Source organism: Aulonocara sp. 'chitande type north' Nkhata Bay, linkage group LG7 (genome assembly GCF_057382095.1).
Source record: "Aulonocara sp. 'chitande type north' Nkhata Bay isolate Kocher_YH1m ecotype deep benthic linkage group LG7, A_spYH_male_GT1.1, whole genome shotgun sequence".
NCBI classification, from domain to species: domain Eukaryota; kingdom Metazoa; phylum Chordata; class Actinopteri; order Cichliformes; family Cichlidae; genus Aulonocara; species Aulonocara sp. 'chitande type north' Nkhata Bay.
The window spans coordinates 27236939-27259113 of NC_141350.1; the positions used below are offsets into that span (position 1 = coordinate 27236939).

The window sequence follows — 22175 nt, forward strand, 5'->3', positions numbered from 1 at the left end:
TTATGTTGAAACATGGTAAAATATCAATACCAACAAATAGTGCGTTTCAGTGATCTTTATGAACTTTATGTTCTAACATGGATTTGACATACTCAGAATAAAAACTTAAAAATTTCAATATGTTCTTTCTTTTCATTAAATGCAAGAGCAAATATCAAAATCAATTCTCATCAGAAAACATCAGAAACAGTAATATTTTAAATATGACTGAGTGAGCAACAATCAAATGTAATCATCCTGAGGTAACTGAGAGGCTTTCTTGAGTTTTGTTTCTTCCAAGAAAAGTCTGCTCTATCCTCAGCAGATGACATTCACAGCAAAATCTCCAGTGTTAAATTAACACTAGAGAGTGTCTATATGGGTGCACACCTCTGAGTGTTAAATACAACACTGTTGAGTGTTAAATTAACACTTTTGACAGTGTTATATGTTTAAAAGTAACCTAGTCAGTTTTGAAGATTAACAATGGCTAACACTGAGCAGTGCTGATTTTCTAACACTGGAATATTTCTAACATTTTGAGTTATTTTCCAGTGTTAGAAAATCAGCACTGCTCAGTGTTAGCCATTGTTAATCTTCAAAACTGACTAGGTTACTTTTAAACATATAACACTGTCAAAAGTGTTAATTTAACACTCAACAGTGTTGTATTTAACACTCAGAGGTGTGCACCCATATAGACACTCTCTAGTGTTAATTTAACACTGGAGATTTTGCTGTGTTGGTATTTACAATGCTATTGTTAATGTATCACCTGTTATTGCAAATGGGAGGAGAAATGCTACCCACAGCTACATATCCAAGTTCACCTTCCACCTCTGAATTCAGTGTCTGAGTGTGGGGCTCCTGGGTAGGCAGGCAACATGGGGAAAGGTTTCTTTATTAGTAAAACTGTTGGGATTTTGGGGATCATCGCAGGTGTGGGAGCCTTAGCCACTATCATAGCTTTGTCAGTTGTTTACTCACAGGAAAAGGGGAAAAACAATAATCAAAATGAAGAACAAACAACCTCCAAACCCCCTACCACAACACCCATTCCATCCAATAAACCTTGGGACAAGTATCGGCTGCCCAAGAACCTGGTGCCAGAGACATATAATGTCACCTTATGGCCAAGACTGACTCCAGACCCAACAACTGGTCTTTACACCTTCTTAGGTAAGGCTTTATGAGTACTTTTCTCTCTTTCTCTGTAATGTTCATATAATAGACCCTCCCGGTATCAGCAAGAACTAAAGCCAGAGGGTGTTTACCAGCATTGTTCTCAGAGGTAGAAGTATGATTGTAATGCTTTTTATTAGTTTTCCAAGGGATGACTGAAAATGTATAATGTAGAACAGACAATAGAATGAATAACACTGATCACACTTGAAATGTCTTTGAAGAGTTGATGAGAGTTGTTGAATCCATTCTAAGCCCAACTAACAGTTGCGCACTGTATGGAACAGAAATTAAGCAAAATATTGTTAAGCACAAATGAAGCACATTTTAATGGTAAACTGTGTTGGAAAAACAGGTTGCAGTTAAACAACAGAGACAGCAATACTTACAGTAACAGGAACATTTGAGGTGGAAAGGCTTAGAATGCTATAGTGAAATATGCATGCAGTTTTGATATAGTTAAAGCAATGGTAAGTCCAGGTGGCTTTTAATTTAAAACTTCAAAACCAAGTCAATGGAGGGGAAATTTGGCTTCTTTTAACATCAGATTTCAACTTAAGCTCAACACTTTCAGCCTGTGGTGCTCCAACAATGAATTGTCAGAAATTGTCAAAAATAAATGTGCTGAACGTGAATCTAAATGTGGACTTGAATTAATCAGAAATAGTTTTTAAGCACGGTGGCATGGTCATGAGCACTGTTGCCTCACAGTAAGATGGTCCTGAGTTAAATTCCACCATCAGGCCGGGGTCTTTCTGTGTGGTGTTTGCATGTTCTCCCCGTGTTTGCGTACCCTGGCTTCCTCCCACAGACCAAAGACATGCAGGTAGTAGGGACAGGTTAACTGGAATCTTTAAATTGCCCGTAGGCAGTGTTGGGGAGTAACGGAATACATGTACCGCCGTTACGTATTTTAAATACGTAATGGCGGTACAGTTACCGTTAGAGTTACCGTTTAAAAGGGTGGTATTTAGAATACAGTTACTTTGTTGAAATGAATGGATTACATTTTTCATAAGGCTATGCCCTCTTTATTTTTGCTTTCCACGCTGGTGGAAACCCAAACAAAACGTGCATTAAGAGGCTCTAATGCCTGTGGCCCATGTCACCTCTACTTCACGTCATTACATAATGACGTGAAGAAATATTTTTTAAAATTATTCACAAAAATGATTTAATATGAAGGCAATATGCAGTGTGTTACAGGCATAGCCCTAAAGAATGTAGCATCATGGGCAGTGTAGTCCGTGCTGCAGGGAGAATGGACTGCCAAACCCGTTATGTGTCTGTGAGTGAGGGAGAGAGAAAAAGTCGGAAAGTACGTGCTGTCACTGAGCAAAAACGGGAGCTGGAAGCACGGAAATATAATAATAACCACTGCAGCCAAGAAGAGTGCCTGACGAGCCCAGTTGTAAGTAAGCTATTAAGACTCGACTGTACACCGTGTTCGTGTTTTCCTCCGAAACAATGAGTTTCGTTGGAGCAGCCTTTCAACGCCTCTCTCTGTCTCTCACTAGCAAAGTTGACACAGAAAACAAAGTAAAGCTAGTTTTCAGCTACACGGAACCCGACGTATTAGCCAGAGGTCCCTTTACTACGGTTCGGAGCCGCGGACCTGTTTTATATATGCGCGGAATAGTTTTCTACGAGATCGCTGCAAAAAGTGCAGCCTTACTTAATGTCCACCTACTGTTACTCATTCTACGCTAAGATTTAAAAATCTAGTTGGTATTGGTATGGCGAGTAACCCTTAGTAACAGTAATAAATCACACAGCAATAGTACATTCACGTTGTTGTAAAAAGCATGATAATATATTAAGTAATCCAAAGTATTCAGAATACGTTACTGTCATTGAGTAACGTAACGGAATACGTTACAAAATACATTTTGGGGCATGTAATCTGTAATATGTAGTGGAATACATTGTAAAAGTAACCTTCCCAACACTGCCTGTAGGTATGAATGCGGGAGTGAATATGAGTGCGAATGGTTGTTTGTATCCTGCGACAGACTGGTGACCTGTCCAGGGCGTACCCTGCTTCTTTTCCTAAGACAGCCCCCCAACTCTGAATAGGATAAGCAGAAGCGAATGGATAGTTTTAAAGCCACAAAACGATTTGTCTTACATTATGCTGTCCTTTAGAAACACAAAAGACAAATACAGTTTGAAGTAAAAAAAAACTTTTAAAAAGTATTAAAAACTAAATTAGTTTGAATTTATATGACACCAACTCAGTGCTGCTATTTTTTAAATTACTCTTACATGTGTATTTGCAAAAATTAAAAACACATTAAAAGCTTGAGTTTGACCTTATAACTATCACACCTATGATATTAAAAACTGTTACTGAAAAACAGTTCTCATCTCTTATAAAAGTTTAGATCTGATCACACAAGTGAGAAAATTAAATGTAACAATAGTAAACAACAGAGAATGAAGAAAAATAAATAAAGCATCTGAAACTTAAAGTCCTTTTTAGGTGTGCAGCCAATTGTTTTTTTTCAGTGTGCTGTTTAAATATTCTATAGTGGCACGAGAGTTATGGTGTTTTTAAAGTTGGACTAAAGTGTATTAGCTAGGGGATTGCTAATAGCATTACCTGATGCAACTGAGTTTATATTTTTTGGCAACAAAATCATGGATTGGATAAACCGGTCACATATCCTAATGTGACTCCAAATAATGTGAAGGTTTCTACGTTTAAACAACTGATTAAACTGCACATTATTTCTTGGTGTTTCAGGCAGTTCCGTTGTGGACTTTGAATGTGTGGAGGACACTGACCTGATTCTTATCCATTCTAATAAATTGAATTACACCGAGTTTGAGAACCAGTTGGCAAGACTCATGTCAGTGAGTAGTGTTGAAGCCCCCGCAATCAAGTCCTCCTGGCTCCAAGGTGTCACACAGTACCTGGTCCTGGAGCTGGATGGTACACTGAAAAAGGGACACAAGTATCGCCTCTACACTGAATTCATTGGAGAACTAGCTGATGACCTTGGAGGCTTCTACAGGAGCGAATACATGGAGGATGGAGAGAAAAGGTAAGTGTATATAGTGTCAACAAACCTGGAACATATCAACATGGGTAACAATGAAAATAGCAAAAAAGAGTATGTCTTTAATAATTACATTTTTGTTTGAATCATTTAGTTAATCTCTGTCCAAACTTCAACCACATCTAGAACAACTACAAAATAGTTGTTAAAATCAACGGTTACAGTTTGACAATTATTTCAATAATGAATTGATGAATACTATCATAAATTAGCGGAAAATTCCCACAGTACATACTTTTATATCTTTTGTTTGACAAAGTGTCGGAAAATAAGAATCTTACTGTCTTACAAGCAGAGATGGGCAGTTACTGTAATCCAATTACTTTTTTCAAATAACGAGTAAAGTAAGGGATTACTATTGCAAAAATTAGATTACCGTTACTTTCCCGTAGGAACGCTGCGTTACTGCGTTACTAAAACCATGATTTTTTTTGCGAGAATGTCTCATGACAGTGACGTAAGTGCGACGTTCATGACAACAGCTGTGTGCAGATCAACAATGGATCATATATCGAGTGCGGGAGAGAGTATGAGCGTGCAGCGTTTAAAGCGTGGAAGCACTGACCTTACTTTGAGTTTAATTCCATAAAAAGTGACAAAAACATCAGCGTCCATCGTGCGTGGGAAGAAAACTTCTTTTTACAGCGAAAAAAACTCCTAAACTTCCAAGCAAGCACCGAGTGCGCTACGAGGTAATGGAAAACTCACAGAGAAACTCGCGGATTCTTCCACTGACCGCGGCACACCTGCACCAGGGTAAACCTCCGCCTACCCCACACCTGCTTTACAGGTGAAAATAGAGCAACAGGACCGCTAGTCTTTGATTTTATTTATTTTCTGCTGTGTTTCACTTGCATCTATTTGAAAGAGTGAGTGTAAACACAAAAAATATTTTATTTTATGCGCTGGAATGTGTAGAAAATAGGTTTAAATGTTAAACTAATTTCTTCCAGTCAGTGAATGTTGCATATAATTAAACTTTTGCTTGATGCATAAAGTTAAAAGATTAAAACTAATAAAACAAGTTTTAAAAAGATACTTTTCCATTTGATTACATTTTGTATGATGGATTATGCAGAAAAAGTAGAATTGGGCTGAAGATCTATCGCTTTATTACCTATTCAGGGGTTGTAAATCGTGTTTTTAAAAAGTAACTAAGTAACTAAGCAATTAATTACTTTTGAAAATAAGTAATTAGTAAAGTAATGGGATTACTTTGGGGGGGAGTAATCAGTAATTAGTTACTGATTACTTTTTTCAAGTAACTTGACGCGAACTTGACCAATGTCAAGTACTGCTTACAAGATAAGAAAAGTTGAGGACTTTGGTTGAAATTACTAGTTTTTATGTTGTTGTTGTTATTTTGCTTATATAGGCCAACTAGGTTTTGGGCATATAGCTATTACATCTTCTGGATTTTGGAGAACCTTCATCCAACCATTTTGTTTAAATTGTGTAGCACCTTCTTTACACACAAGGCTAATTTATCTTCTTCTTGTCAGGGTCATGGCTACCACCCAGATGCAGCCTACAGATGCTAGGAAATCTTTCCCTTGCTTTGATGAGCCAGCTATGAAAGCTTACTTCTTCATTACGCTGATCCACGACCGTGGAACTACAGCCCTGTCCAATGGCAAGGACATAGGTTAGTTTGAGAACAGAGCAGATATTTTTGTTTTAAAAATTGATGTCACTACATAGTTAAATATTGAGGATGTAACACATAGTTAAACAATAAAATATGACAACAACAATATAAAAACACTTTGTGTCTAGTCAGTAAAATGGTAAGAAGTGGAAAGCAATCAAATAAAAATGTTACCTCTTTATTTTATTTTATTTTAATTATTTTCAGAAACAACTGAAATCAACCATGATGGCCAGGATCTGCTTAAGACAGTTTTTGAGCGAACGGAGAAAATGTCGACTTACTTGCTGGCATTCATTGTCAGTGACTACGACAGTATTGGTAACAGCATTGATGGCATTGAGGTAATTGTTGTCCCATAGTAATTTTGACATTCTTTAATCAAAGTGGTTTGATTTCCAAGAAACTTTCACACGTGGATTTCAGTAATTTTCACAGTTGCCTTTTCTTCCAATCAAGTAGAGCAAATATGTTATTAGTAAAACAGAAAACTAATTAGTAAAAGTTTCTTGTGCTCATCCAACTGAAGATACAGAAAATTTAAAGGAACAATTTAATCAAGTAAATAGCATCAAGTCAATTTAACATCTGGCCCCCAGGAGGCCCCAGAGGCTGGGCAGGCTCGGCTGAGCCCGGAGCAAGGCAGGAATGAGAACCTCTGGGGGTCAACTAAGACCTTAAACTCTGGCCATGATCCGGGCAGAGTTTCTGTCTCAAGGGAGCCCTGTTCAGCCAAACAACAAACAGTCCCAGAATAAACAGTCTTGAAACACACAGTCTTAGGAGTCTTGGGAGTCAGCTCACTAAAATCAGACTTTTTCCTGGCAGTATTAGCTGGCTGGGACACAAAACAATCAGGACCTGATACAGAATCCCAACAAACAAAGACATGCTCAGAAATAAAAGACTGAGATGGAAATCATCAACTAATAAATGGTAAAATGGTAAATGGCCTGTTTTTGTATAGCGCTTTACTAGTCCCTAAGGACCCCAAAGCGCTTTACACATTCAGTTATTCACACATTCACACACATGATGGCAAGCTACATTGTAGCCACAGCCACCCTGGGGCGCACTGACAGAGGCGAGGCTGCCTGACATTGGTGCCACCGGGCCAGTGTCAGGTTGGTCTCTACCCACATACATAAAATACAATTAGACAGAACAGCGATGTCCATCTTGAGGGCTGTATTCCTGAGTGGCGGGGCAACCTGGTGGCTTCCACAAACCAGTGCCCACACCTGTATATTTTTAATGGACTCATTCTAAGTTCACATAAGTGAACACATAAGACATAAGTCAGACTAATAATGCATATTTTTCAGTTCAACATTATTATTTTTTTCTTATAACTGCAAAAAAAAAATATTGACGGTACGTCTTGATGCATGCTCATGATGATGAAGGAACTGACCTCCCAGCCCTTTGTTCCTTCAGTGGGCTGGTTTCAGTCATGATGCAGATGTACTGTTTATAAGATGAAACCTGCAGTCAGCAAGTGAAGAAGTCACTTGGATGAGTCACGAAACATTTCTCCCACTGAAAACATTACGTCCAGATGAACAGAATCAACTTTTGGAGATGATTGACTGTACTTTTAAGATCATGGTGCCTAGACTGTACCCTGTACTCTTTCTATAGATTTAAACTATTTGAAATACAAGTGTATAGAATAATGTTATTTTGCAAAGTGGTGTAAAGTGTTTTTCAATTTTATTTTATTTTGTGTAATCTGGGTTTAGATCCGCATTTTCGCCCGGAGGTCCGCCATTGCAGCTGGTCAAGGACAGTATGCCCTTAACAAAACTGGACCAATCCTTAAATTCTTTGAGCAGTATTACAATGCCACGTACCCTCTACCCAAGTCTGGTAAGACCACCACACAATTAGCTAGACATCTACATGCCTGCACGTTTACTACTGCACACTTTTTAGCTTCACTGTATCATGAGTCAGCACAGCTGTCCTGATGCACCAGCATGGATTTCTCAAGTCTATGAAATCTTAATCTCATATCTATTATGTACATTTAATTTGATAAAAGTCTATATTTAATAAGTAACAATACTAACATATCAAGTACTAAGTGAATACCTGATCTGAGGCCTTGTCATGAAGTGACTTTATATTTCTTGCTTGTCATAAGTGACTAAACTCAAATCAAAGACTGTGAGGGCAAGAAAACCTATCCTATAGTGACATTAAATGACCATAAGCAAAATGCAAAATTTCATTAAAAAGATGCAAAATAACATCAAGATTTTATTTTTTGTTTGCTGTTTTTATGCAAATGGGACAACATTTGGAAGAGATTATATTTCTTCAAAAAACTACCACAAAATGACAAAGCAATTAAAAAACAGTGTACAAAAAATGCTATACTTTTTCCTTTACCAGTTGATATGATAGACTTCAGCAGCATCACAGTTTCTGTTAGTGTACAAAAAAACACACCATAAAAATGCCTTATCTTTATGGTGTCCTGATTGAAGTTCATTTTGTTCATTAATAAATGCACCTAAGTCTCTGCTCACATGTAAAGTGGGGACATGTGTCTACTCAGTGTACTGATCTAATCTTAGATCTCAGATCAGTTTTTGGTCTCATGTTTATTGGCATCATGTGTATGTTTATGGCAAAACTGTAAAATATATAGTTTTATTGCCCAAGACCTTGGCTGCAGCATCCAGTCAGCTCCATTATGTTCTTATCATACGCACATCTTTCAGTTGTGACTTTTTATGACCTGTTATGAGAAGGTCATCTTCATTATCAATTATTAACAGGTAAAATGTGATTCTTCATTGTTATATAATCTTAGCCTGTCCTATGTTGCAGGCCAAGATTTGATGTACTCGCACTTATTTTATTTGACATTTTATTATGCATATATAAACTGATATTTATGACACCTTTGAAACTTTTATTTACGTGATTATAGGTACTTTTAACTAAGTAGGATGTTAATCAATTATTTTTTTTTACCCATAGTGGATTAAATTGACACTGTTGCACTGTGACTGGGTAAAGGTTTTAAGCACTTCTGCTGTTTTAAACTGGTAACCTCTTTCACTTCAAGCAACTAATCAGCCACATTAACATAATCTCTGTCCTAACACAGATCAGATAGCAATCCCAGACTTTAATGCAGGGGCCATGGAAAACTGGGGTCTGATCACATACCGGGAGACAGCTCTACTGTACGATGAAGCATTCTCCTCCAACTCCAACAAGGAAAAGATCGCTACGATCATTGCTCATGAACTGGCTCACATGGTGAGTTTCAAGTCCTGGAAATAAAGTTTAAGAGGATTATTGAGATGCTGAATATAGGCAGTAATTAAGTTTTAAGTGCTTTGGAAAACATTCATGTCAACTCTCAGGGCCCCCGAAAGCAATTTCAGATATAGTTCCAAGTAACTGGTAACTGGATATATATTATATAGTTGATATTCTGGATATATAGTTTTACTTTTTACATACTTTTCTACTCTACCTGAGCACATACAGCTTGGCTGATTCACCCATTCACACCCATTCATATGTCATAGAAAAGGGTTGAAGTCCCAGAAAATAACTTCAAGATGAGACTTAAGTGAATAAAAAACTTCAAATTCTATTCACTTCTTTGTAAACTAGTTCAAATGCATGAGTCAATTCTCACATTTTTTTTCTGAACTGTCCCTCTAGTGGTTTGGTAATCTGGTGACACTCAGATGGTGGAATGACTTGTGGCTGAATGAAGGCTTTGCATCCTATGTTGAGTACTTGGGAGCAAATAATGCTGAACCTGAGTGGAATGTGGTAAGAATTTCATTAACACCAAATTGTTTTGAATGTAAGTATTGGTGCTCGACAAAGTTGTTAAGTATACAGTCTCATTTGTTTTATAATAGACAGACCTCATCGTGCTTGGTGACATTCATAGGGTGTTTGCTATTGATGCTCTGGCTTCTTCTCACCCTCTGTCATCTAAAGAAGAAGATATCCAGACGCCAGCACAGATTAGTGAGCTGTTTGATGCTATTTCATACAGCAAGGTAAAGCATGCATAGACTCTCAAAACCATGAAAACAAAAAGCAAAAAACAAAAAAACCTAACAGTGTGTTTTTTTCCTCATCAGGGAGCATCTGTCCTCAGGATGTTGTCAGATTTCCTCACTGAAGATGTCTTCCAGCTGGGACTGAGGGTAAGGACCACAATATAACAGAACACAGTGTGCTACTATGAAGGTGAGTCCACCAGCCAGTCATCCTTGCAGAGGTTTTTGCTGTAACAACAGGACAATATCTACATTGTTTTAAAAATGTACCAGAAGAAGACTAAAAGAACTGCACTGCCTCAGTTAAGGTCAGTGTTCATAGATCAACAAGAAGGAGTAAATAAACACCATATCAACAGTTAAACATCTTGCAGACGACCGCTGTATGCAGAAGGTGATCACCAGCTCAGTCATGCTGGTTACCACGATTGTTGCAAAAGCACAAAACTTCTCGCTCAAATAATTATTTAAACGTTCACTGCAATAGTGAAAGTCCCTTGTCCAGTTTCTGCACATAACAAGCAAGATACTAGTGATGAAAGCTTTTTACTTCCTCTGAGAGAGTATATACACTTGTTTCTTTAACCATAGTTTCCATAATTTATCTTATCTACATGAGGTTTAGTAGGTTTTTGAGTATGATTTAGGAATACTGTGTGTCCAAAATGGGTAACAACTTAATGGTATGTGGTAAGCGGTCACATGTCTGCCAAACCTCTATAAAGGTTTTGTTTTGTGCAGCCACATGTGGAGTTGTATCTGTTCAGCCCACCTACTCTCCATTTCCACCTCACAGACACTCCAACTTTCCAATCCAACTTTATTTATAGAGCACTTTATAAACAACATGGTTGACCAAAATGCTTTCCAGTAAAAAACAGTGAAAAAAGTTTAAAATCTTACATTAAACACACAAAGAAAATTAAATAACAATAGAATAAATAAACAAATAAATGAAAAAAAATGATAGAAATGAATCAGTAAAGTAAAGAAGATTAAAAGCGACCAAAAACGGACTAAAACTGACTACAAGCCGACTCTGGTACTACTCCTAAAATGCCTTGGAAAAAAAGGTGTGTATTTAAAAGTGATTTGAAATTTTCAAGAATTTGGGCCAGTCTAATATGGAGGGGCAACTTATGGACACTTCAGTAATAGTCCAATCCAAGCATCAGTCTTCATCTTCACCACCTCCAGCGTGTCAACTCTGGGGGGCCCTGTCCTAAATCTTATCATCGCTGGGTTTCCATTCTGCCATGATGGGTCTTCAGAGTCTAATCACCAAATACATGAATGTTTATATCTCAGTAAATCATGTTTAATTCTTCCAAGCAATCTCTCCTTATTGAAATGCTTTTATATATTCTTAAACAACCCATTCATACACCAGTTATCTTTCTCAAATTACAAATTACAATTTGTCCAATGATGAGTGAGAAATATAAATAACCTAAGAAATCATATCCTGTCATCTGTGAAAAGGATATCCCTTTCAATGAAAGAACTTGGAGGACATTGTAGCGAAATGTTGAACACTTGTACAATTTTTTGGAAACTTTTGCTAACACAGTAATCCCTCATTTATCCAAAGCAGTGTGTCTGACATATCTCTGTTTACTGTTTTTTTCTGCAGTCCTATCTGAGTGCATTTAGCTTTGGGAATGCAGTCTACACAGACCTTTGGTATCATCTGCAAAAGGCATGTTATCATCTCTCTGCTCTTTTTATTTGAATATTTAGTTTAAGATCTCTTTTTTTTTCTAGTGCTTTCGAAACATCAGAAAGGATCAGCTGTATATATATATATTCATACACACACACACACACACACACACACACACACACACACACACACACACACACACACACACACACACACACAAACCATATTTACTTTATCTTTTTGGATTTTTTGGGACCTTCACAGGCTGCTGATTCTAGCAAGTTAGAGCTTCCTGATACTCTCGATAACATAATGAACACCTGGGTGCTGCAGATGGGCTTTCCTGTGGTTACCATTAACACTGGGACTGGAAGTGTTTCCCAGCAGCACTTCCTTCTGGATCCAGAAGCTGTAGTCACAACTCCATCCCCCTTCAAGTATTTGCATTGCCTTTTTTATCTTTTCCTCCTAATATATCAAGTGAAGACCATATTCTTTATGCAGTTCTTCAATTTTTATTATTTTTAAATGGCAAAATGGTAACAGGCGGTTTTTAGTTAATGAAAAGCAAAATAAAGAAAAAGAAACTGCAGAAATAATGTTTCAAATGTTCTGCCGTAGTTATCAATGGATCATTCCAATCAAATGGATGATGACTGGAAATATGCAGAATCCACTGTGGCTAACATCCAAATCAGGTAGATAATCCATTCCCAGCTTAAGACTGCACATCATTTTCAAAATGTGGTGGTCCTCTGCAGTCCACCAATCTTTTAATCACAATCTTTCAATTATCACACAAGCATTTTCTAAGTATTTTTTCATCTTTGTGTTTTCACTGATTTATGTTCAACTTCTAACAATTTGCTTGTTGGAGTTGATTCTCCGTGAGCAGAAACCACTGAATAATTGGTTCTGTTTCTTTTTTACATGTAAATATTTACATTGACTCAAAATTTTGTATTTTTAAAACTATATTACCTTTAAATTCTTGTGGTCTCTCTATAGTACCTTAATGTCCCTGAGATAGAGCAAACAACATGATGGTGATTTTGTGTTCATAAATAAAACAGTTGCAGTCTGTTGACAGTTTAGAGAGTTAAAACTTGAACGTCATTTCAAATACACAAAGGTCACAAAAAACACAATTCAAGCTCAAACTGCTGGGTCAAAAGACCCAGCACACTGACAACAGCTGAAACTTGGCCAAAACTGAGCTATATAACTGGACAATTGTCAAAAGCACAGCACCACTCTGTACTTTAATTAAGTAGTTTGTTTTTCTTTTTACTATTACTCCCTTCATTTTAAGGTAGTCACACTCTATAATGTAGGCCTAACAAAATCAAGATTTTTTTTATTTTCCTTCTTTTTGTACTGATTCAACCTGAGGACTATTAGAATTAAAAATTAGACTAAAGTTTGTATTTCCGTTGTCTAATATTATTTGATTATTACATTATTATAGCACAAGACTTAGCTTAGCTATTCACAAAAATAGCGGGTAGAACCATCCTCCAAAAAGCTGATTTTTACTTTCTTATGTTGAGCAAATTTCAAAGCCTGTACTTTTTTTACTTTTACTTGAGTAAAGTAGTTGAATCACTACTTCAACTTTTACTGGAGTATTTTTAACACTGGTATCTGTACTTCTACTTAAGTGCAGAATAGCTGTCCTTTTGCCACCATTAGCTCTTGCAGGATCTTAAGAGAACTGTGGATCATGAATACCTGCAACCCTCAATAAACTAAGGCAACTTTTTAAGAAAAGCTTACATTTATTTTATTCTTGTGCACCAACTTTGAGTTCTATTTCTAGAAACATCTGAAGCTATGAAAGCAACACAAGATCAGTGGGTGCTAGCCAATGTCAACATGGTTGGTTACTACAGGGTCAACTATGATGATGACAACTGGGCCAAACTCTTAGATGTTCTGCAGAGTAATCATCAGGTAAGACAGAGGAGCCCAACACACAGTCATTATCAGTGATTATCAGTGATTGTAAACGTGTTTCTTGATGTTTCCTGATGTTTCTTTAAGCTCATTCCACGGATCAACAGAGCTCAGATATTGGATGATGCCTTCAATCTGGCCAGGTAAGTTTGCAAGTGTTGTCTCACATGTACATGATAACTGTTATAATTCCGAAATGTACACTGCTGTGAAAAACTATTTACTTCTGTTCCAGCTTTGTCACTTCATGATCATTAAAACGTGAATCAACTGCGATACTTTGATTAAATACATTATTATTATAAGTTCAATTTCACTAGCCTGATTATTAACAGACATGTTTAAATGATATATCAATTAGACAGATGTCAGATGTCATTTACTCTAGAAAGAGTTACAAAACCGTTTCTAAGGCTTTGGGACTCCAGTGAATCACTGGGAGAGCCATTACCCGCAAATGGAGAAGACATGAATAATTGTCTTTTCTAAAGGGAATGTTTGATATATGTGAGGGACACTTCCCTCAGTCCATCACCATGGAGACCACTGTTGCTTTTGCCTTCCACATTCTCTCAGCCCGTGCTATTTCTTGAGCTTCTCGTGTTCTTTTTTCCTGATGTTGCTGGAATAGCTACATCTATCACTACAGCCATTTCTGCTTGTCTGACACAACTATTTCTAATCAGTTAGCCATCACCAGGCTATAAATAGAGTATAACAGGTCATCTAGTAATCAAAGGGTTGGTGGTTTGATCCCTTGCCACCCTGCATGCATAATATTCTTGGGCAAGGTACTAACCTCAAGTTGCTCTCCACTGCATTCATTCGAGTATGTGAATATTAGATAGAAAGCACTTACATAGAAAAGGCATAGAAAAAGTGCTTTGTGAATTAGTTAAGTAGCTTAAAGTGCTTTGAGTGCTGATGTAGAGTATGAAACCACTTTATAAGAACCAGTCCATTTACCATTTTATTTATTTCAGCTTTTTTATACCGGGATCAATATGACCTCAGTATGGCTTAATTATTTACAATATTAAAAAATAATATTTTCTTGAAATTACTTAATTGAATACCAGAGTCAGGCTGTTATGTAATTATACTTTGGATGAAATGTGCAAGTTGATTAAACAATAAAACTTGTGCACATTCTATAACTATAATAATAATTGTAATCTATTTTTCATATGGTGACATTAAAGTGGTAACAGCGATACTATGAGAAGAATTAAGCCTTACTATTATTCTTATTCTGATATTACGAATTCTCTTGGGGTCCCCAGGGATCCCAGCCAGTTGTCCATGTATTTTAAATATGTTGGTAGGCTGTGGGCTTAAATACTTACCTATCAGATATTAATTAATAGTACTCGTGGTAATATCTTAAAATTATGACAATGGAAAACATGAACATGGAGTATCTGATAAATTTTTACGATATTCTACCTCTTAGAGCCAAGATCATTTCTACAGTGCAGGCGCTTAATACCACCAAATACCTGAGTAATGAGAGAGATTACATTCCATGGAAGGCAGCCCTTAACAACCTGGACTTTTTCTACCTCATGTTTGACCGCAGCGAAGTCTATGGCCCCATGCAGGTGAACTTCTTCCAACGACATATACATACAAAAGAAACAATACACAAATAAGTTGTCACATTTTCTGAGTTCTGTCTTTGTTGTTTCAGGATTATCTCGTGAAAAAAGTCTCCCCTCTGTTTGAATACTACAAGCAAATGACAGACAACTCGAGCAAAGTTCCTGATGGACACATGGACCAGTGAGTGAAAACACATTTTAAGTTTTCAACATAAAGCTGCCACCAGTCTAAACTGCATTCATAAATCAGATAGATAGGTTAGACTTTTTCAATAAAACATAATTTATGTTGTGATGTAATTGTAGAAGTTGTTCTTTTCTGGACCCAGGATACAGTTTTTAAATGAATTATTTAAAATGTGTAATTCTACAAATTCAGTTCAGCACACGTGATAGCTGGAACTTAGAAACTCTGCTACTCAGCTTATATGATGTTGAACTCCGAAATATCTGTATTCATTATTCTTTGCTCTCCCCAGTTTTTCCCTAAAAGTTCTTGTCAATACTTCTGTTTTCTATTTGTCTATCCTGCAGGTATAATCAGGTGAATGCAATTAGCCTGGCTTGCAGGACAGGGTTGGAGGAATGCCAAAACCTGGTCATGACATGGTTTCAAGAGTGGATGGATACTGACACCAACAGGTGTGTGTCCATGTCAATTTTGGGGCCATATATATATATATATATATATATATATATATATATATATATATATATGGAGGTGATTCCAGAATACTGGCAGTTCCTCAAGTAGAGCTGCTGTTGCAATGCAAGCAACATCTGCTCTCTAGACCTTTGTGAGATAGTCATCATAATGGAGGAAGGTGGGAATGGTTGAATTTGGCACCTTAACTCATCTCTTTCCCTAACCAGGCTCATCAGAGAAACAGTTCCAGCTTCTCGCCATACTTTTAGGAGATTGAGGTGATATACCAGTGTGGCTCCTCCCTTTTCATAGTCAGTGTCAGCCACCCCATGTTTGACCACAAAGGGTCCTTGGCACTTGGCAAGTAACCTTGAGCTAAAAGAAAGGAGCAATACAAGCACTTTACCTCGAGATGAGTTTTGCCCCTCTGTTGTACAGGGACTAATGATGTTCCTGGGCCTGGAGCTCTTGTGTTACTCCCCAATGTGTATAGCTTTGCTCTCAGGTCTAGAACATAATGAATTTCATTTTTAGCTCGGCTTGGACCTTGCTCACAGTTTTCTTTAATAAGGTCAAACGCACCCACACAAGTTCCTGACAAACAGTTAGTTAAAGGGAGAAAATCTCCCACTACAAACAAAATAGGGTCTAACCAGTGATCTCAACTGGGTTCATCCTCATGAATAGAAGTCTTATTCAGCCACTCTGCCAGCCTTTCAGTCTGACGGTGGTGGAACCTGGACTGAATAGATGTAATAGCAGTAATTGGTACAGTTCTTTTAGTGTGTGAGACATGAACAAAGTGTCAGTTGGTAAACTGATGAGATCCATCCCAATGCACTCAAATGGCACCTCCTTTAAGGTAGGCACTAGTGGGCACAAGGGCACTTTTGAAATAGCAGCTAACACTCCAGGTAGGATGCACACCATTTGAACACATCCACATCCAGGCCAATAATATCAGGCCATGATTCACTCCAGTTTTATCATATCCCATATGCTCTGCCATGGGGTTATGATGAGCCACCGGGAAAATAATTTCTTGGTGGCTTTTTGGCACCAACAACTGGGTGTGTTCCTCTTTTGTGTGAGCGTCAGCCCATCTTTAATCTTTAATCAATACAAAATGCAGATAGATAAGCGCTGCATTAGGGTGCACCATATGAAGATCACTTTTTATCACTTGGTCAAAGGCTGGGTGTAGAGTTTTTTCACGAGACTGCTCTAGTGGGAAATCTCCTGTGGAGTGAATTACTGGAGCCATTGGTGCACAGTGGCTGCAACCTGGGCCCCTGGAGAGCAGGCACAGTTTGTGGAGCTGGTGGTATAAGAGCTACCACGATCTTTGGAGAGAGAGCAGAGAAAAGCAGAGAAAAGCAGAGAAAAGCAGAGAAAAGCATAGACAAGCGAGCCAGCTGGTGCCAGCAGACCCAGTCTGAGGTCTCTGCAGAGATCCCCTCTATGAACATTCACCTTGAGCACATATTAAAAACATAAAGACAGGATTATGAGATGTACACTCATACAACATAGAGTCATACATGTCATATGAGTATACTGGGATGAAATCCTTGGTCCAGCTGTCAGAGTCTACAGTGGTGCAGTGAGTCCTGGGTTCCTCCTGGTGGACAACAATTCCCGAGTACGTATGCGAGCAGTACCAGGAGGATCAAGGAATCGATACCCATGATTAGGCCTCATGTTTGCCTGACATTAATCCAATAGAGCAAGGGATGAGCTTGTTAATAATCTGAAGGAGCACACGTAGAAGCACATGAATAAGGTCATGTAGTGACTTTGGAAGTGTCCACACTTTAATCCTAAAGAAAATCTTGGGAGGGAGTTGAAGTTTCAAGTTCTGAAGCAGCAGCCAATAACATCACTTAAAATGAAACTATAAAAATTTCAGACAGTTCATTTCCTTTCCTTGTAATTAAGCACCCTTATAAATTTGGCAGGGGGATCAAATAATTATTCCCCTTTAGTTTAAAGTAATACTCTGTATAATCTATGGTGTACTGAAGTCTAACAATATGCTCTTTTTCTAGGATCCACCCTAACCTGCGCTCCACTGTGTACTGCAATGCTATTGCAGCAGGTGGCAAGAAAGAATGGGATTTTGCTTGGTCACAGTTTATTAAGAATGACAGTACTGCTATTGAATCTGATAAACTTCGCTATGCTCTGTCCTGCACCAAACAACCTTGGCTGCTCAACAGGTACATTCATTGCTTTATTAATAAATATGCCACACTATGTAACTTAAAGTTACTATCTAGCACACATATTTACTCTGTGACTGTTCAGGTATCTGGAATACACTCTGGATCCAGACATGATCCGAAAGCAGGATGCCACCGCCACCATTGTCGACATTGCCAGTAATGTGGTTGGTCAGTCTCTGGCATGGGACTTTGTCAGGGCTCGATGGTCATACATCTTCAGTCAGTGAGTACAACATAACTCTAAAAAGGCACCCGAGTTTCATTTTAGGAAGGATAGTTTTTAATATGAAAAAAGAATTACAGTTTATCTTCAAAGTGACAATTTAAAAAAGGTTGCAACACATATATGAAGTGTTGTGTGTCATATCTATATGAACCAAAGAACACTTACAGCATAATCATAACATAATCTTTACATGATTGGACCCATAACTGATGCAACCATCAGTTGTGGATGCACTGTGGTTAGTGCACAGTGTTATGCTGGTGTGGGACTGATGATGGTTTTGTTTTCCATGTGATTCCAAGTTTTGGATTTAAAGCAGAGCCTGAACTGACTAGGAGACATTAGGAGAAACATCACCAGATATTTTATTAAAGTTGCTTAAAATGCCAAAGGGAAAGCAAATAATTTATTTCTCTCATAAGCAAAAAAGGAGTAACATGTCTCATACTTCAGTTTGTAGGGCTTCATAAGAGCCATTACTCTAAGCAAGATTATTATAAATCATTTCAGATAAATAGATTTCATCCCGCAAAATCATTAGTACGGTTTTCTTAAATTTCTTTTCTTTTCTTTCTTCTCTTCTTTTTTTTTCTCATAAATGGCTTGTATATGTTACAGTTTGGATAGAACTGCACTCTTAAATGATCAGAGTATTTAAAAAATATAATCTATTGTATACTCATTAAATATACAGTATATATACATTTGTAATGAATTATATGTAATTTATGAAAGCATGTAGAAATTCAGTAATTTCACAGATGATAATCACGTTCTCAATGAAAGAGAAGACCGTTCTTAAGTGACTTGGACTTTAATTTCTGCTAACTGATGTTTGCCTTCAACTGTGCTTCCCTCTCACAGGTATGGTGGTGGCTCATTCTCATTCTCCAACCTCGTAAACGGCGTCACCAAACGTTTCTCCACTGAATTTGAGCTTCAGCAGGTTAGATATTTCTTTGAAATGACTTTACCACAATGTGGTTTCCCTTTTGTTCATTTTGTTATACTACTTTTAAATGTAGATACTTTAAGCGTTATCAAATCTCAAGTCATCCTCTGGTCTCAAAATCTCAAATTTCAAGTATTGATTTCAAGCCTTCCCGACTTTACAAGATGTTAATTTAATCTGAACTGACTTGAACTAATAAGTTTGACAGGACAGGCATTTTACTGCTGTGTGATAGTGTTCTCATTACCAGTATTTGCACACCTCTGTTGCTTGTGAAGCTCGCACACAAGAATTTCATTCACATGTACTGTACCTGCACATGTGATGTGACAATAAAAGTGATTTGATTTGATTTGAAACCTAAAGACAGTGGTTTGGTTCTCATGGCCCTCCATAGCATCAAAGCACAGTGGCCTCCCATTGCTCCAGTATTCATAAGCACAATCACTTTCCCATCTTCTGAAAACACTTTTAACATAAACAGCATTAACATATACCTCTCATCATATCCTATTTGGATTTATTTAAATATTGACTGAAATCAGTTATGTTAAGCCCTAACTATTGGTAATCTTCAATCAGTCTGGACTGACTCATAGAAACAGACTGACAGAGGTTGACACAACAAAGGACACAGATACAGAGAATATATACACAGAGTGGACACACCAGGGAGCACAGCTGTGAAGAATAGAACTAACAAGACAAGGGATCCAAAACTGAACATGATACACACAAGAGAGAGGTCTAAGAAAATAAAACAGGAAGTAACACACACTGAGACCCAGATTAAGACGCATGAACTTGACAAAGAGACCGGAGCTACACAGAGACATGAGTGACTGGGGAGACACAAAGGGATACAAACATGGAGACAACCACTGTGATTACCACAGGAGACACTGAGTTAGTGGGGACAGGTTAATTGGAAACACTAAATTGCCCATAGGTGTGAATGGGTGAGTGAATGGGACTGCAATTGGTTGTCTCTGTCTGTGTGTTAGCCCTGCGACAGACTGGCAACCTGTTCAGGGTGTACCCTGCCTCTCGCCCTAAGATAACTGGGATAGGCTCCAGCTCCCCCCGCAACCTTGAAAACAAAAATAAATAAATAAAATTTTATTTATATAGCACCTCTTTATACAGAATCACAAAGTACTGCACGTAAGATAACAAGTCATAAAAGATAAAAAACAAACAATATAAAACGATAAGCGGAAACGAATGATTGGATGGATGGACACTGAGGACAGGACACAGAGGTGACAGACAGGGCACCAAAAGGAACTAACATAATCAAACAAGAAACCAAGAAATATGAATAAAAACAGATAAACAAGTAATAGGAAATCAGTACACAAAACCCTGAATATGATTTATCTCAAATGTCCAAAGAGAGAATCAGAAGTCCAGAACAAAACTCAAAAATACTTGGCCTGAGACTCAGGACTATGACAACTTTAACATCAACATGCAAGCAGTGCAGTCTTGTGCCATAACCAAGCTGCAATATTTGGTCAGTTTATAAAAAGTTGCAGTGACTGTGTGCAAGAAGAACATTCATCCAATAACAATAACAAAAGGTTTGGGTGTTTGCAGCATTTTATGAATGACAAACAACATGTCTCATTATTAAAATGTTGAAAAAAACATAATTGTAATATAACAAAAGAGATGAGTGATATGAACAAAGCCATGTATTTTCAGTATATGTATTTCTTTAAAACTACTCCCCTGATTTACATTGTGTCTGTTGCATCAGCTGAAGCAGTTCAAGGCTGACAATTCCGATGTTGGTTTTGGCTCTGGGACCTTAGCACTGGATCAATCCATTGAGAGAACCATCGCTAACATTAAATGGGTTGAAGAGAACAAGGAGAATGTTCTGGACTGGTTCACAACTGAAGCTAATGCCCAATGAAGAAGCTGTTTTTACTTTTTCATCACTCATTTAAAAATGAAAACAGAGGTTCGATCGACCTGAAAATGTTTATATTACATAATCACATGTGGAACAAAATCAGTTTACCGAACTTTTGCTAAACCTCGCTTTGATAAAAGTTGAACTAGAAAAAATAGATACTTTAAATATTATGATAAATTAAATTGATACATTAAGTACTTAAAAGGTACTTACATCAGTTATCTTTGAGGTTTTATACTTTCTAGAATCATTATTTTACAGTGTCACAAAAGCCTTAAGTTTGTGTCAGCGTCTACTGTTTCTGTTTTTTATATATTTAATACCAGGATTCTCCAAACCTTTATTCTTTTCTTTTTCTTCTTACTTTGGGATGTAAAACTTTCAAGAATATATGTTTAAAAATGTTTAAATGTTTAAAAATTATAAGCCTATCTGTTTTGTTCTTCATATTTATTTGAACAGTCTCAAACACAAATTTGACAAAAGAAAGCTTAAGTTACTTCTAATTTTGCAGATTTTTAAAATAGAAAAATGTATATGAAGTGCATTTAATTGTTAAACCTTTTATGTTACAATTTGGAATGGATTACGACTTTTGAGTCCAGAAATGTTTTCACTGCTTTAAGAAAAAGTTTTAGACTCTTGCGTATGAAAACCAAGTCTGTATCTTCTTAAAAATAATTTTTATACATGAGTAGAGAGGAAAAAACTGTAAAGATGTCAGATTTTCATAGAGTAGACTACTGAAAATGTGATCATTTTTCCTCTTAATGGTGAATATATGTAGTGTAACTTTACTGGACTATATAGCGTGTTCTCAGATTGTATCTTTCTTTCTTTGTCTTTTTTCTGATTCATAAAGTTTCATAAGTGTCATTTTGCATTTCTCCACTTCAGCAATTTTCAAATAAATCTTTCACCTTTGATTTTTCTGTCTGAACACTTTTATTTCTGTTCATTAGGGAAAATCAGTAACGTTTGATTAAAGTTTTTTTTTTTTAAGTCTAAAAACAATAGTGGTTTTATTCACTGGTTACACACACACACACACACACACACCTTTTTTTA

General features: G+C 37.1%; 1 protein-coding gene across 1 annotated transcript; it reads left to right on the plus strand.

The window, feature by feature from the left end:
• The first annotated feature begins 839 nt into the window (after positions 1-839).
• On the plus strand, positions 840-22033 carry LOC147325300 (aminopeptidase Ey-like). Its single transcript, XM_086299751.1, has 21 exons — positions 840-1158; positions 3908-4208; positions 5726-5868; positions 6079-6215; positions 7614-7740; positions 8993-9147; positions 9562-9675; positions 9768-9911; positions 9996-10061; positions 11548-11613; positions 11842-12014; positions 12199-12275; positions 13397-13530; positions 13621-13676; positions 14987-15134; positions 15224-15315; positions 15669-15776; positions 17829-17999; positions 18088-18228; positions 19096-19177; positions 20946-22033. The coding sequence occupies exons 1-21, from the start codon at positions 864-866 to the stop codon at positions 21102-21104; spliced, it is 2889 nt and encodes a 962-aa protein (XP_086155877.1). The 5' UTR covers positions 840-863; the 3' UTR covers positions 21105-22033.
• The last annotated feature ends 142 nt before the right edge of the window (positions 22034-22175 follow it).

Bases quoted from the DNA above. Each gene is read 5' to 3' on its own strand.
- LOC147325300 (XM_086299751.1), top strand. From the start codon at position 864: ATGGGGAAAGGTTTCTTTATTAGTAAAACTGTTGGGATTTTGGGGATC. The intron at 1,159-3,907 runs GTAAGGCTTTAT...TTGGTGTTTCAG, and splicing joins TGGTCTTTACACCTTCTTAG to GCAGTTCCGTTGTGGACTTT. The intron at 12,015-12,198 runs GTATTTGCATTG...GTTCTGCCGTAG, and splicing joins ACAACTCCATCCCCCTTCAA to TTATCAATGGATCATTCCAA.